The sequence below is a fragment of the Hylaeus volcanicus genome, chromosome 1 (assembly GCF_026283585.1).
Source record: "Hylaeus volcanicus isolate JK05 chromosome 1, UHH_iyHylVolc1.0_haploid, whole genome shotgun sequence".
Classification (NCBI taxonomy): Eukaryota; Metazoa; Arthropoda; class Insecta; order Hymenoptera; family Colletidae; genus Hylaeus; species Hylaeus volcanicus.
In genome coordinates this window covers 31,522,661-31,538,244 of record NC_071976.1, presented here as the reverse complement: position 1 = coordinate 31,538,244, position 15,584 = coordinate 31,522,661, and the positions used below count along the sequence as shown (strand labels likewise).

Here is a 15,584-nt window from a genome sequence, read left to right as displayed (position 1 = left end):
TAGACACGGGGGATGAATGATGAATGAAAATTCGGAATTTTTCTATGGAACAGAAATTTAGCGGTGTGCCCCTGTACCGCAATTTATTTTCCACAAAAAACTTTTGAATTTTAATAAAGAAACCGAAACATAATCTTGTTTATTTTTTTTTATTCGAACACATTCTAGAAAATTTAGGAAATATTTCGTAACGTTTGCACTTGGAAAAAACGTAAAGATATCGTTCGATGTCGCGTGATTGTTGTTCTCGATCTTTATTCCATTGGTTTCGGTTTGGTTTCGCCGATGGAATACCGATCGCAGCGATTCCCTCGACAGTCTCTAACCGAGATTCGCTCTTTAATGTTGTGTAACCGTGCTGCGAGCAATCTGCCGTTATCTCTTGCTCCTCGTCGACGTTTCTCCCTATTTTCCGGGTCATCTTCCGCGTCCATAGACAATCGGGTCGCGAAAAAGTGGCACGGGAGTTCGCGTACGGTCAGATTAGCGCCGCTGTCCCAATTTTCGGAAGGAACACGTTCCAATCCGATGTATGTTCACGCACTCTCTTTAAAATTCCGTACTCCGTTTCTTCTTTTCTTCTTTAATTATTCTAAATTATTCCTTAATTACTCTATTTAGAATTCGTAATCGTCGATATATAAACTGGAGAAATTGTATTTATCCGTTTACCGTCCTGCTACTTACTTTGACCGAAACGAGATACCAGACACTTTATCGCTGACAATAAATGAAGACTCGAGCGCCATTCCTCGGAGGTGCATCCGCGTTCCTAAGGTCGATCAATCGACGTCGTTCGAGGATAAAATAACAAGGAAACGCATCCTCCGTGAAAGCCAGTATTATCTTTCAGAGGAATACCGCCGTTTTGCTAATTCCTGACATTTCTCCGGTCTTTTAGTCCGAGCCGTGGACGCGCGAATATTAAATAAAAGCACAGGTAGTCAGTGATGGCATTATTATTCAGGGCAATGTACATTTCGCTTCTTTATTCTCCTCCCTTGTCGATGGAATTCTATTTCGTATTTTATTGTAACAATTTGATCTCATTAGATTCTTAGTTTTCCAAGTTAAATGAGCTCGAATAGGCTCGCTGACCTAGACAGATACGTACACAATCACGTCGAACGAGCCTCTTTCGATCGGTCGATTTCAGCAGCCGCGTCTGGCGCGGATCGATCCGACCCACGCGCATCGAAAGGTTTGCTCGATGAATCAAAAATTCCCCCGTCCTTGGGCGAGCGCGGATTAATTGGCCCGCGGAAAATTCAATTCGGCAAATTTGATTTATTCGCGTTTACGTTCCGCTGATTGAGTCATAAATTCCACCCGAGTCGATTGTTCGCGCGTTTCTTGGTAGCCGCGCGACGCATAACCGACCGGCGTGATTCCAGCCGAATTATTTACGATAGTTCGAGTGAAAATGGCGACACTCGGTATTTCACACTTCTTAAGGGCGCGGAAGCTTTCGGGTCAGCAGTCCGCGCTGTTCACGAATTATATTTTCGTGGAACGCTGCCACGACTTTTGGAAACGTACCAAAATACGCGAAACGATTCGAAAACAAACGATTTCCCGGAACCTCGAGAAAGAATCGAAAATTGTAGAAATACCGGAAACGCGCGGAGTACGCCAACGCTTGATTAAAATTCCGTTTATTGGATCTCGCGATACGTGTCCGAATAACGCGCAGGATTAATCCATCAAGAACGAGTAGAGTATTTAAAATTCGAATCCAGCTTTCGTCTGAATAATAACTGAAATTGAGAATCTGCGAAGTAGAACAAAATGGAGCGCTAATGAATAGACGCGTTTCGCTCCTCTTTTGCACCGGATTTTTACACGATAACAAGCGGTCGTTTATTTCTCGTCCATCCCTAGGTTACGCAACGTTAAAGAACGACGCTCGATTAGGGGATGCGAAGGAGATCAGCCGTAATCGATATTCCGGCGCTCCTGGCGCCGTCGTTATCGTTTCGTGCACGTTGGAACGGTGAAGGTGAGACGGCTCGTAACGCAACGCGTTGCATAATATTTTCCAAGCGCGATTACGTTCTCGTGCCCGACCAGCTGACTCGAGGGGGTGAGAATTTTTTTTTCGCGCCCCGGCAAGATGGATAGCACAGCGGGGCCGTGTCGTAACGCTAATTGCGTTATCCAGATAAACCTGCTGATAAACCTGCGAAGCGCAAAACTGTCCACTGTCCACTGTCGACAATTCAATTATTTTTTAAACGCTAGAATATATGTTTCAACACTCGATCCATTCTTGGACGATTATTGGGTTAAATAATAATACTAGAAAAGCTTGTGCTATTATCTTTTACCTATAATTTGTTTTAATAAGAAATATAGAGTGACGGTCATTCGATATATGCATAAAATTCCAAATCAGTCGATCCACATGTTCTTCTATTTCTGTTTCCGTTAGCTGGATAGTCTCGATAACATTATGGAGTAGAATGAAACGTCGCTGTCAGGCCGACACACTGTCGACGCGACGCGAAATATAATTCTCTTATTGACACTGATTAGTGACCGCCGAAAACGGGAGGCCGTCACGCTAATGACTGCATAATTGTATGCAGATAGAGCCTCGCCGATCAGAATTCACCCTCTGACGCGGAGATATTCGGATTTAATTTCGTTACAAAACTGTGTCGAGTTTGTTTTTGCGCAGAGTGGCGCGGCATCTATTAACGCTTTAATTATGGTCAGAACTACAACGGAGGAACTTCATTTTTTGGAGAAAGTGCCACTGTAAATAAAAGTTTACCGCGTGGCGTTGACAACTCGTCTGCAGGCGCAGTACAAAAATGAAATATCATATCTCTTACGCATTGGACACAAACATGCTCGACCTGTTTTCTTTATGTTTAACACATGAGAATATTAAAATTATTAAACGAAGAGTTCCGTCGCCAAATAACCAAGATCGAACCTGAATTTATAATTACATCAGGTAGCAAAAGTAGGTCAGAATTTATAATCTACGCCAGGAGGAGCCCCATTAGAAAGCCGATTACTTAGGAAGTCGTTGAGATTTTGTTGTCGACGGAGAATTGCAGGAATACACGCGTGAATTTTTATGAATGTTTTAATTAAGTTTTAAGCGCTGCGATAAATATTTCAGGCGTTCCAAGTTATAATGCATTCGCTGTCCAGGGTAAGGTGTTGCTGCAGGCACGATTGGCACCGTTCCATACGTAGGAATCAGATGCAGGAAAGAAATTATTTGAGAAATTAGGACGGAGCCCCTATCGAATTAAAAAACAAAGTTTATAATTCAACGAAGCTGTGTTAGTTTAAAATAGGATTTCAGCGTCGTACTAATGTTTTTTCGTCGTTGGGAAACATGACCTCCAAAAAATGGCAGATTTAAGGATATCAACTTAAGCCTAACGGAGGCTATAAACAGATATTTACTTTGGAACCACACGAAACGTCACATCGATCGGGCCGGTAATTCCCGAGATACCATGTCGACAATCTCGAGCAATATGGTTTCGAGGACGATGGGCTCGGGCAATCTGGCACGCTCTCGAAAATGTTATACAACTTTGTTGTTATTTCGTAGCAGGGAACAACACTTTACGAATACGCTCGTAACGAAGTTATCATTTTTCCAAAAAATTGCGAAGAAACTTTTCCGCTGTTTCGATCGAAGAAAAACTCCGAGGGTTAGATTTCTATTTCTATCGTTTAATACCGTCATCGAGGTAAACATACATCAGCTTCAAAGTCCAAGAAAATGCTTAGAACCCAGGCGACTAGATGCAGATTCCGTCGGAAAATTTGTCGAATCCCACGGCAGTCTCTCCGGGAACGACGCTTTCACGACTTCAATCTCCCAGAACACACAAACAAATCGATTTCTTTAGCCGAGATTGCTAGACCGCCATGGCAAAGGCACGAAAAATCCGTTGGACGTCTCGTTCGTAAATTAATGCACAGCGTTAACCCGGTGCGCCTCGAGGCACGTCGGAAGCAATCGAAAGATTAAAGGTCTCCGTTAGGGCAGAGGCCACATCTCGAGCGGTATTCGCGACGAGTTTAAAATCCTCGTCGTCGCGAAGGATTTTCACGGGAGTACGCGAGACGTCCAATAAGTTCAGGGGAAAAAATGAGCAAAAAAAAAACGAAGAGGAAGACAGAGAAACGTACAAAAAAAAAAAGGAAAGAAGAAAGGTTCCTTGGTTCGCGGATGCTCGAAACGGCGCGTACTCGTGCCCGCTCTCATCATCTTTACCCTCTTTAACGTTTCCATCTTTTCCCCGTCGCCGACGGTGGTGGTTCTGCCTCGTGAAATCTTCCTTTCCTCGGGAAAGCTACGGCATTGCAGTGTGCCAGAGGCCCTCCACCCATCGTCGAATCGATTCGACAGAGGCCCTTCCACGCTTAACCTCGCCGCGACGATATACAACCACCACCGCCGGGTCGTGCACGCTCTCCTTCCTTTTCGTTGCGTTACATAAAACGTAACGTACGCCGATCGGATGCACGCTCGAGTTGCCAGCGATCTGCCTATACCGAACCCCGATTCACCGCGATCCAAAACGTTTTGAGAGCCCTGGGAGGGAAGGTTGCTCGTGTTGCCAAACGAACCTCGACTAATAACCGTTACACAGCAGCGCGCCGCGCTTCATCCATTCCCGTTAACGCCCTTTCGTCAATTTTCGACTTCTAATAATAATAGTATCTCGTATTAGGCTTCCGATTGGCCGCAGTCGCGTTCATCGATCGGGGTGCCATTTTTTCGCACAACAGCGGGCCATTATTAACCCTTTGCGCTCGTTGCCTTTTTCTCTGGTATCTACCAGCAACTCGAGATGCTTTCTTAGCATTCTATTGCCACGAGTACGTGGCGTTACAAAATTCACGTGTGTTCTTCACAAGCGTGTCGATCAGAATAAAAAGTTTGAGTTGAATGCACCGTGTAGTTTTCTCAATAAAATTTCCAAATGTTGCCTATCTCTCTACCCGAGACACCAGTTGCGAAGTAAGGGGCGTTTTCAGAAATTCATATCGAAACACTCGGTGACAACATCGTTGTAAAACGTACATATAACCGAGCAATTAGTCGAGACCGTGGGAGTACGTTTAGCATCAGGGAATCGCATCAAAATTTGTTTCCCTCGCGGAAGTGTTTGTCTAGTCCGGGTATGGTTATCCGGATGCAGGTTCGAATTGGCCCGCGATCTGCCTACCGAAACCTCATTGGAAACGGAGGGCTCATAACATAATTAACCAAGAGTCCGTTGCTGTCCAGAGGACAATGGCTGCCGCGAAATCACGCGACCACGCGAACCGATTCTCGCGAGAAACTCGGAGAACTCCGTGGCTGGGATTTAGGAGGGCAGCGATCACGGAATCCCTCGGTACATGAAAGGTTGGGTTCGAACGTTTAATTGCTCGATCCTCTCCATCGGAAGAATTAGTTCTGGTAAATGTATTCCCATTGACCTATTTATTGCACCACTCACTCTGACTCGAAGGCGGTACAGTTTTACTCGATCGTTACCGCGAATTTTATTTTATCCAGAAAAAATTAAATTAAAGTAGCAAGTAGCATATCGTTATTTAGAATGATCCTCGTCTCTGTTTCTGGTTATTTCATTTGGTCCTCCAACTCGCGTGAATCGTAATTTTATTTTTGAAAAAGAGAAATTGTTTCTCGGATATCTCTAATGGAAATCCTCCCCTTGAATATTCTACGACACTCGAAGCCTTTTGTTTCAAGATCACCGGAGGTCGCGTGACGATTTAAATCATGATCGTGCGGATGATGTCGTTTCGTTCCAAAGACACTCGTAAGTCCTAGTCGAAGGATGCCAGGGCTCGCATGCTCGAGGATTAAAACGTTTCTTTAAGAGCCAAGTATTTCCTGTTGGACGTTTGCCTCCTGAATAGCCGCGATTCACGAGATCCGGAAAGGGTTTCGCTGCATTTGCGAACGCGTTGAATGATCGATGAGCCTGAGGTGTCTAGGCAAAACACAATTCTTTCCGTGTTGGTAATTTGCCACGTAAACGTGATCCGATTGCTTCTCGAGACATAGTCCAAAGGTGAGAAGTCTAAGGGAGGGAGTTCAGATTTTTCGTATCGAAGCCAGATCACGCGACGGAAAAATCGTACGGTTAAAACGCATTCTTTTCGGAAAATTTCGCTTGGGAAGTCGGTCCTGCACGCGTGCTTTTGTCATCGCGTTAGAGACCGCTGTCACGGCTCGTCCCGCTTACGTTCACCATTTTTATATGTTTCCTTTCAGTTTCGTTTGGGATCGAAATCTTGAATTGGCCAAACTTCGAACCGACTACATTCTATTCATAAAACTTATTTCTACAATCGACAAACTCGTCTTAAGTTCGCAGACTCCCTGCGCTTCGTGTTTCTTATAGGAAAGTGGTTCGGAGCTTCCTTGCAGGCTTGAGCACGCAACGACGGCCATCCATCTTTCTAAATAGTATTTCACTCTAAACGATACTCGAATACTAATATTCGAGTAGCTTCAGAGCCAGATTCGACACGAGGAACGAGCCTCCGCGGTGCTGCCATTATTTTTCGGTCCACAGCGCGCGAGCCAAGTGGAAGCTTAATTTCCCCTCCAATTAGGGACGCCCGTCGCTCGGATTTAAGCGTAACTTTCGACTGGAGTTTTCTTCGCGAACGATGCGGGCCGAATCGTGGACCGTTTCATCCGGAACTAACCGTCATAATTAAGGTAACATTCATCACCCGCGATTGTTTATTCCAGAAAGAAAATGGCTAAACGAAACCGTTTCAACGAATCTCGCGTTTAAGCCGCCACTCGAGCCGATTGTTCGAACGGCTACCTTGTTAGGCGATCTTACGAAAGCCCCGATCCCTAGGTGAGAATTGTTCCAATACTTTCCCGCGACTCGGTTTTCAAGCGAAAATTATTTTCCATCGCTAACGATAACGCGCGACCGAGATTCTTTTGTTCGGGTATCGATTCGAGGCTGGAAATTCGCCCGGGGTTGCCTTGACCAATGACATTTCCACGCTTTTCAGGAAAAAAACCGCCCATTTTCGACCGGGATATCTTTCGAACGCGCGCGACGCAGAGATGGGTAAATATTGTAATAGAATAACGAACGAACGAAAGCACCGTATATCGATTTGCTCGCAACGTTTGTTCCGTCGAAGTAATGTCGGTTGGTGCTCGCGTTGAAACAACTACGCCTCCGTAAATATGTTCCTCTCTTTCAATTTTTTTTTTTTTTTTTTTTTATCAATTTCATACTCCGAGCAACTTTCGAGTCCGATTTCATGAAACATGCCCCGTTCGACAAGTCTCGAGTCTCTGGTTAAAAATATACAAACGAGTCGTTCGATACAGCCGCGAAAATACAATCACACGAAACGCGATTACTCGGAAAATAGCACGAACATCTCGCGTATCGCGCTCGCGTCGTTGCACCGAAAGAAAAAAAAAAAAAAAAAGAAGAATCGTATCATCAAAAGATCTTCCATCGCGTGATTCAACATTTTCTTCTGCACCAATTGTTTGTATCTTCGCTTAGAAAACAGCCCGTCCCAGTTTCTGGAGTCGCTCTGCACCAAATGACTTCGCGTTTACTTCGCATCCGCGGTTAAGTGTTTGTAACATGCCGATTTCCCGGGTCGTTGACGAGCATTGTAGTACATCGCCATATTCCTTTTCGTTCCCTCGAATATTCTCGATTTCTCAATGTTCAATGCGGGATTTTACGTACACGACGAGGACGTAAAATAAAGATCGTCTCGGTGTAACGAAACGCTTTCGATGTTTTCTGCGATGGGGATGGAAATCGTGGTCGCGGTTCGCGAATATCGCCGTGAATTAAATTCAACAATAATTCGCAGACGCGATTCCAGCGTGGGTTTGTTCGATTGCACGCTCGGTTATCGCGGTCGGACGCAGAACTCGCGATTAGTTACATCGACGCGAATCCAGGTCAACTTTCAGGGTATATTAGTCTCCGCCCGTCGCTGGAACTCGATAAAAAGATCAGGCCAATTAATATCCATTAACGCGAATCGTCGATCTCTCGGTCGACTTCGATGGAGGTGGAACGAAATGGTCCACGTTGTAATATTCTTGTCTATTGCAAGCTTCTCTTTCTCGTCTTTCTATTTGCTTCTTTCATACTAAAAATATAGGTCTGGGAAGTCCACGCCGATTTTTGGTAGATGACACAGGTCTGAGTATATCGGAATGGTTAAAAACAAGTAACATGTATACATCCCTTAAAAGGTGCAAAAATAGTGGAACAAAATGGTACCTATGTCTTTGAATTTCTCTTAAAAATTACCACGAACTTTCTGGACAATCCAATTATAAACATCATGAACTGTCTAACCTGGTCCACACATCAAAGATAGGGAAATTCATATTTCGAGCATTGTACATTTATAGGGACCGTTTAAAAACGATCAATCGTATCCCAGACCGAGCGAATATCCTCTTTATCGCTCGCCGCCAATTTTTACAGCGCGAGTGCCGAGGTATTCACGCGTTCGCGTGTGCACGGGTAATCGAAACGGTTTCTATTCGCGATACGATTCACAACTTTTCCTGATTTCATTTTCCGCATTGTTCTAGTCGGATGGATTTGTTTGGCGCGTGCACACCCGCTGGAAAACTTGCTTACCGGACGCTAGCCTCAGAAATTCGTTCCAACCCTTTGTCGTTCCTTGGTATCCTCTCAGTCGCAAGTACAATGCGAGGGATCTCGCGCAGAAACAGATTGGCTGGCGGTTTGTTTCAGCCGAGCGCGTTCGCGTTTAAGCGTAGAATTTCCCTGATCCATCGGCGTTAGAGGATATCGACTAGGGACTTTATTGTTTGTGTCAATCGTGCTTAAGCTCCTCGTCGGGTGAATTTCATCTTTATTCGTTTTTCAGAAATTATTATCGTACTCGGTCCAATCGAGTCCTTCTGTTTCGAGTTGGATACTTGAATTCAATTCTCTTAAACACCCTTTGCAATTTCCCTGATCGATCCACAAACGAGCGATGCCCGATAATTATTCGACTACGAAGTACGGTCTTGCGAGCGCGAAAGAGGTCCGATTCGAAAAATAACTCCTCGGAGCGCGCGCATAGTTCGAAACGAGAACTATAGGTTCGTATCTTGCCCCGAGGTTCCTCGACGAGGAAACACGCAATTAAGGAATTCTCGGTTCTCGTTAAGGAGCGGAAGGGCCACGAAAGCTTGGAGCGGCTAAACTTCTGTTAAAAGCGAAACCTTCTCGTCTCGAGTATGCCGGCATAATTCGGTCGCCGTATCGTTCCGAATATTTATCGCGCTGGGGAACATGCACGACGAAATATACGCGCACTTTTACGTTTCGCGCAGCGTAGATCGAATCGAGCCTCCGTAACTCTATTTTAAAATACCTCGAGCTCCACGGAATATCGTCGACGGGCATTTCATTTTATTAGTGGAACCTCTCGTTTAGAAACTCGTTTAGGAGGGAGCATAACTATTACTTTTAATTTACTGCGAGAATATTTCATCGAGTGTAGGAAACCAAAAAAGACGACATCGAGCAAAAATGTATAATTTCTTCTAACAAAAGTATAACCAGCGCGATCTAAATTATTTCCTTTGCGAAAGCCAGGCTTGAAACGGGGATGGTCTATTTACGTTGGTATTTTGCGACCGGAGGAAGAAAGTTCGTTCCACGCTAATGGAACGCCATCCTCCGTCGAGGATCGGCCGTATCGCGGTCGGTGGTTGGTTTTTGAACGCAGCCGTGCGAGATAGGTGGCTCGAATTCGACGAGACGCGCTCAAACTCACCGCCACGCAACCACTGAGCCAGCGTATTCCCGTCGATCGCTCCAGTCGGTTTGTTTTAATTACTTCTCCTGACCCTCCCCCCTTCGACGTCTAACTTGCCGTCGATGGCATCGACCGCCTCGAAAACAGCACGACCAATCATTATCCAGCCTCGTAATTACTACGGTGCCAAGCAAGCAAATCGCTTGTTATCGCTCGACACCACTCATCCCGCTTTCCCTGCAACGCTTGCGAGATGTCGCGAAGGAAACGAACCGAGCCGAGATAGAGATGGGCTCGCCGAGTATCGATACCATTGTTTACCGAAATAACCCTTATCGACGCGTCGCTAAACTGTCGATCAAAGAAATGGAATTCGATCGATTTGTTTCTTAGCGAGTATCGGGAAGCAGAGTGTCTCGGTAAATGAAATTACCTTCGAGGTTAAAGGTGTCGGAGGAAAGTAAGATATGCTGCGGACAGGTAATGATACGTACGAAAAGTCTCACTTTATAAATGTTCCTCTATATATGTATCATCGCCATTGATCGAAATCATTATTATCCACTTTCCTTTCAAATTATACTCGTAAGCGTGTACATACTTTTCACGTAAAATTTATGCTCGCTCGAGACTACATATTTCTTTCACTTACGGAAATATTTGTACAAGAAAATTCCAATCGTCACCGTCATGTTTACCTTTTGTGTCTGGCTATATCGTTGAGCCCATCTCTAGCTCGAGGGAACGAAACTCGGCGTCGTCGATCGAAGGTCGCAATTATTCGCACGATCGAGAACTAACTTCCAAGGACTCCGTTTCTCTTTATCTCGGTTTTTCCATTTGTTCCGTACGCGTATCCGACGACCTTCGACGACGCCGCGACCCTTTCCCCACGACGGCGATCTCGATGTGCACTAATGTGATCGATGTGGAACGCTTTTTCGCGAGCACTGCATTTGTATACGTGTATGACTTGCGCGCTGCCTTAGCGAAATCACGAAACCATCAACGATACAACTACTCGATTGTCGTTACTGTGATTTTGTAACTGGGTGTTTCTTGCTTGCAGCACCAGAGCGCCGCCCAGGCATTGGTGAGTCGCATGCCCCTATCTCTTTTTTCTTTCTTCCGCGATCGTTGCCACTCCGTACACCTGTGGTTGCCAAACTTGCGCCGGAACGTTTCCCTAACGACGAGGAATCGGACGAGACCTTGCAGAGACTTTTACCGTAGAGACAGATAAAGATATGACATACGATAAATGGGTCGATTCTTCGCGTAAAAGCGGGTAGAAAATGTAGAATAAAGTTTTTCATAGGACGCGTGGTTTTCGAGAAAGTTAACGTCAAATATTGAAACTTGAGCGCGGTATCTGACCAGTGACGTGTGTTTCTACTGATTTTTCCTAGAACGCGTGGCAGTCGAGAAAGTTAACGTCAAATATTGAAACTTGAGCGCGGTATCTGACCAGTGACGGGCGTTTCTACTGATTCGGTGTTCGCAAACGCTGTCTGTGATATACCGTCTTTGGTGGTCAATTTTAAAAGTAAACACCAGTTGAAACAGATGATACTTTTACATACACGCGAGTTCCAACTTTGAAAGTTGATTTCCTTAGAAGCAACGGCTACCTATGCGACAAGTAATACATAAACGTTCCAACGAATCAACCTATCTCCGACGTCCTGCAATGACTCTTCGCGCGTAACTTTGGCAACCAAAACATCGCGTGCATGCTTCAGTGTATCGTCACTTTGCCGGGTCATGTGCCTTTGATCGATGTATTTGTTGGTAGCAGCATTCAGCGCCAGGTGTTCCAAAAGGTCGTGCATAGATTGCCATCTCCGCGATAAATTTCTTCAGGCTCTACCTTAACTTTTGCAACGCCTCGCGCGGGTACGTAACGTCCTAGGGGAGTGTAAAGCCGCATCCTTTTGGAAGAGCGTTCAAGCATGTTTTGCAAGCATTTGCGGCCAGCTCAAGGAAGATCCGGGGACACCCTGATACCGGTGTCCAACTCAGTCTACGGCTTAACGGGTTAAGCACCGCCGGTGACTCATAGCGGACTTGTTTGTGTCCAACGACGGTTCGCGAGCTTAACTTTCTAATTCTATCGCTTTCCATCTTTCGTTCTCTAGCTGTTTGCAATTTCACCGTTCACTTGCGACTTTTTAATTGTAAATCATTTTCTGTCTTCTCTTTTAGCGGTGTTTTGCTACTACTATCGGTCCTATAAATATTCGTGTCCCATAAATATACCCTCTGCGTTTATTGAAAGAATTTGTCTAAATTAAATGATAACTTCGATGTTCTCGGATAAATTTTTCATTATATATATATATACACAAGTTTAAAGTTTATCCATGTACATATTTAAATAACATTTGTTTGAAAACCTGGAGCTCGATATTCAATTTAGACAAACTTCTTTAATAGACACAGAGGGAGCGAATATTTACGAGACCGACTGTATTTCCGACAGGAATTTCTTTGCGAATTTCGCTACGTGTCGCGAGTTCGTCGTAGAGAGTGAGTTGAAATTCGTGAAATAAAATTCTTTGATACGAGTCGATTCTTGGCGTAAAAGTGAATCGAAAATGTGTATTAGAGTTTTTTTTTTTACGGGGACACTTCGCTGGTCAGACACATGTTCCAAGTTTTCAACCGTTGCACGAATTTTACCGCACCCTCCGTTGAAACTTCATTTTCAGACGAATCGGAAACACGAGTTTATTTTGTATTACTTTTTCGAACGACTATTAACACGGACATAGTTCGTCACGCTTTCGTTCACGCAACGATATACACAATAATGGTTTTCCTAGAAAGCCATTCCCGTCAGCTACTTTCGAATCCCCATCAAGTGTTGTGCTCGCGTGGCAGCTACGACATCGTTTTCTCGTCTTACGGAATTACCTTTGCATTTTAATTAGACGGCCCTTTGAAGTTTTGGCTTTGCGAGAATGCATACGAAAATGACGCGAGGTTAACTTAACACCGACCCTTGGACGAGATTGCGTAAGCAGCCTTGTTCCCCTCATCCTTCCGCGTCTCTTCGATACGATCACGGTTTCTCGTTCGTGCGTTCCTTTACGTCGCCGCAGAAAGGCTATGATATATCATTTCCTTTGCGAGAAGTTTCGCGAGTCTAAGAAAATTTCACGGAAACCGTTGCTCGCGATGGAATACAAAGGGAAACAAAGGAAAAGAAGACCAAGAGTTCGTTTCGTTATTTACTCGTTCGCAAAGCCAGAACTTTGAACGTTCGCGGAAACATTGCGGGACGCTCTTCCAAAAAGGACGTTCGGCTTCGAAATATTTCACCTAATCGAATAACTTCAGCCATCGGAGAGACCATCGAATTAAACGGGTACGAGCAAAAGCGACTGAAAGTCGAATCGTGGAAAGGTATAAATATTCAAGGGTACAAGACAGACTCTCCTCGGTCCTCGTTCACCCCCTTCTACCCCTTCGATTCTCAGCCGCGCCCTCATTGTCACCTTCGAATTTAGCCGGTGCAGCTCTGATCTATCTCTGTCTCTCATCAAGCACCCTTCCGTTCAGGATGCACCGGTGCAGCCAAGTCGCTCCGCGCATGAGAAGTGGCAGCTGCGACAAAAAAGAATCGTTTATCCGCACCCTCAACCCCGTTTCCGCATAATAGATACGTAGACATGTACATACACACACACTCACACGCGCGACATTCACTCTCTTACACGCTCACGAACTCGCACACCTACACACACACACGCGCGCGCGCGCGCGCGGAGAGCCGAAAACAAGAAAGAAACGTGCGACTGGTTAATGGTGCGCGCGCGCTCGCCCTCCGTTCGATAACAACATCCATCTCGAGGCCCGGTAAGTACGAACGAATCGAAACCATTTTGGAATCCGTATGTACAAAACGGCTGTCGAGTCCCCGCCATTTGTTTTTACCACCCCGATAGGTCGCTCCACGCGTGTAAATTCTCGTATGCAAATCCAAACCCCGAACGACCCTCGTATTATCCTTCCTCCCATCGCATAATAAACATTCTTCTCGCATATGTTTCTTCGGGAGTTTGTTTAGCTCCGAGATATCGATAACGCGCGGAGGTTTTTGCACCCAAAGAACCAGCATTGCGTTTCAAAGAAATGCAATTGCCTTCGGAGGCACGAGACCATAAATCATCGGTCTCGAAATTAGATTTTGTTGGGTTTATCGCTTGATGTAGTATAGGTCTGAAAGGGGCGATATATCTTAGAAACATTATAATGGCACTATAATTGGGGACACGACTCCTTAACACGTTGATCCGAAGTTGGGTAACGGGACTTTTTATCGAGGAACTAACAAAATTAATGTCGAAGTTGAGGCGTTAATAAAAATAAATCTGAATATAATTCACGAATTTCGGAGTGGTTGAAAAATTAGAATAAAATTTTAATCTTGTAGTAATATTCACGAGTTTTAGTCTAGCAGACAACGGGTTGATTATTCTTCGATCTCGTTGTCAGTCTTTACGAGATCTGACTCGATAGGGGTCGAATCTCCTTCGGCCAATGCTCGAACTTTTAAATTGCTCGCGACGGATAGCAAGGGTTGTCCCGACCAGAAAATAGATCCTGACGTAACGAAAGATCGCCCACTAACGCGACCAGATTAATCCCGTGACTGACATTGGATTTAACCTAACGGACGTTAGATCTAGAAATCACTCGTAACGCGATTCGTTCCTACAGCCTCAACGTCGAATCGTCGCGGTCGATGCAGGTCATTTCGCACCCTACGAAGAGACTTACTCCCGTCAGACAGCGCGGAAAATCCAATCGCTCGGATAATCGAATGGTCGGGTCGATGAATCGTGTCTGTGCTCGTTGAAATCGATTTTGTCCTCTTACCGAGGCGCGTATCGTCCGAACGTTCACTTGAAATAAAAAACAAACAACTTCCGAGACAACTTCATCGATCTACCTCCGTTCTGTATACGTTCTATGTCATGTTCTACGGAATAGATCGACTGGGATACTGGAATCCGACGAAGGGTTTCCACGTGCAAAGGTTCTCGGGGAGTGTGCCAGGAGCGCGCCAATTTAACGATACCGATGTTAGTGGCTGGAGTTTACGTTACCACGGTCTTGAATTAGTTATTAACTGGCGCAGGATCCAACCTCGACTGCTATAATTCCGTGTACTTTGGCTAGGTTCAATTTAGTCGGGATATATTCTCGAAAATTGAAGACCACGTTTCGTTCCTGGAATATCATCGAGGCATCCGAGGATGATCGATTCGACGCGAAGTATGCGGATAGGCTGGCGCCAGTGGAGTAACGCCAGTAATCGTTGCACGCGAAAATCCGGCGTTATCCGAGGAAAGGGGAGTTCCGATAAGATTTCTCGGGACTCCAAGCGCACGGTGGGTCCTTTGTCGCGAATTCTATACGAGAAAAGATGCGATGAATGATTTCCCAGAGACGGGGAACTAGGACGGCGGCTAAAGTTGCGTAATCGCGTCCCCATCGAGTCCGATAACCGATTTCGAGCCGTGGGAGAGGGCTCGAAGACAGTTCGTCGAGCCAAAGTAGCCGTAGTTGGCGCAAACTTCCCGAGAGGAGACTTCTCGAGTGGCTCTCCGTCTCTCTTTACGTGTCTAAATAATGCCGGACGGCTGATAGGGATAAGCTCCATTATCGCAGCTCGGTGAGACGTCCCGTCGAGACGGAAATCGTAATCGGAGTCGACCCAAAAACCATCGTTTCCATTCGAAACGCTCCCACGCTTTTTCTCCGCCTCGCGCAACGCTGGGCATCAA

The 15,584-nt window shown here is 45.3% G+C and overlaps 1 protein-coding gene across 6 annotated transcripts in view; it reads left to right on the top strand.

The window, feature by feature from the left end:
- Nucleotides 1-15,584, top strand: part of LOC128884415 (sodium/potassium/calcium exchanger Nckx30C) — a 91,021-nt gene that overhangs the window by 4,416 nt on the left and 71,021 nt on the right. For 3 of the 6 annotated variants that reach the window (XM_054137831.1, XM_054137840.1, XM_054137822.1), the window contains exon 2: nucleotides 10,859-10,882. The exons of the other annotated variants lie outside the window; for them this stretch is intronic. In XM_054137831.1, the coding sequence (XP_053993806.1) occupies nucleotides 10,859-10,882 (24 nt within the window). The remainder of the gene's footprint in view (nucleotides 1-10,858; nucleotides 10,883-15,584) is intronic. 6 annotated transcript variants of the gene reach the window in all.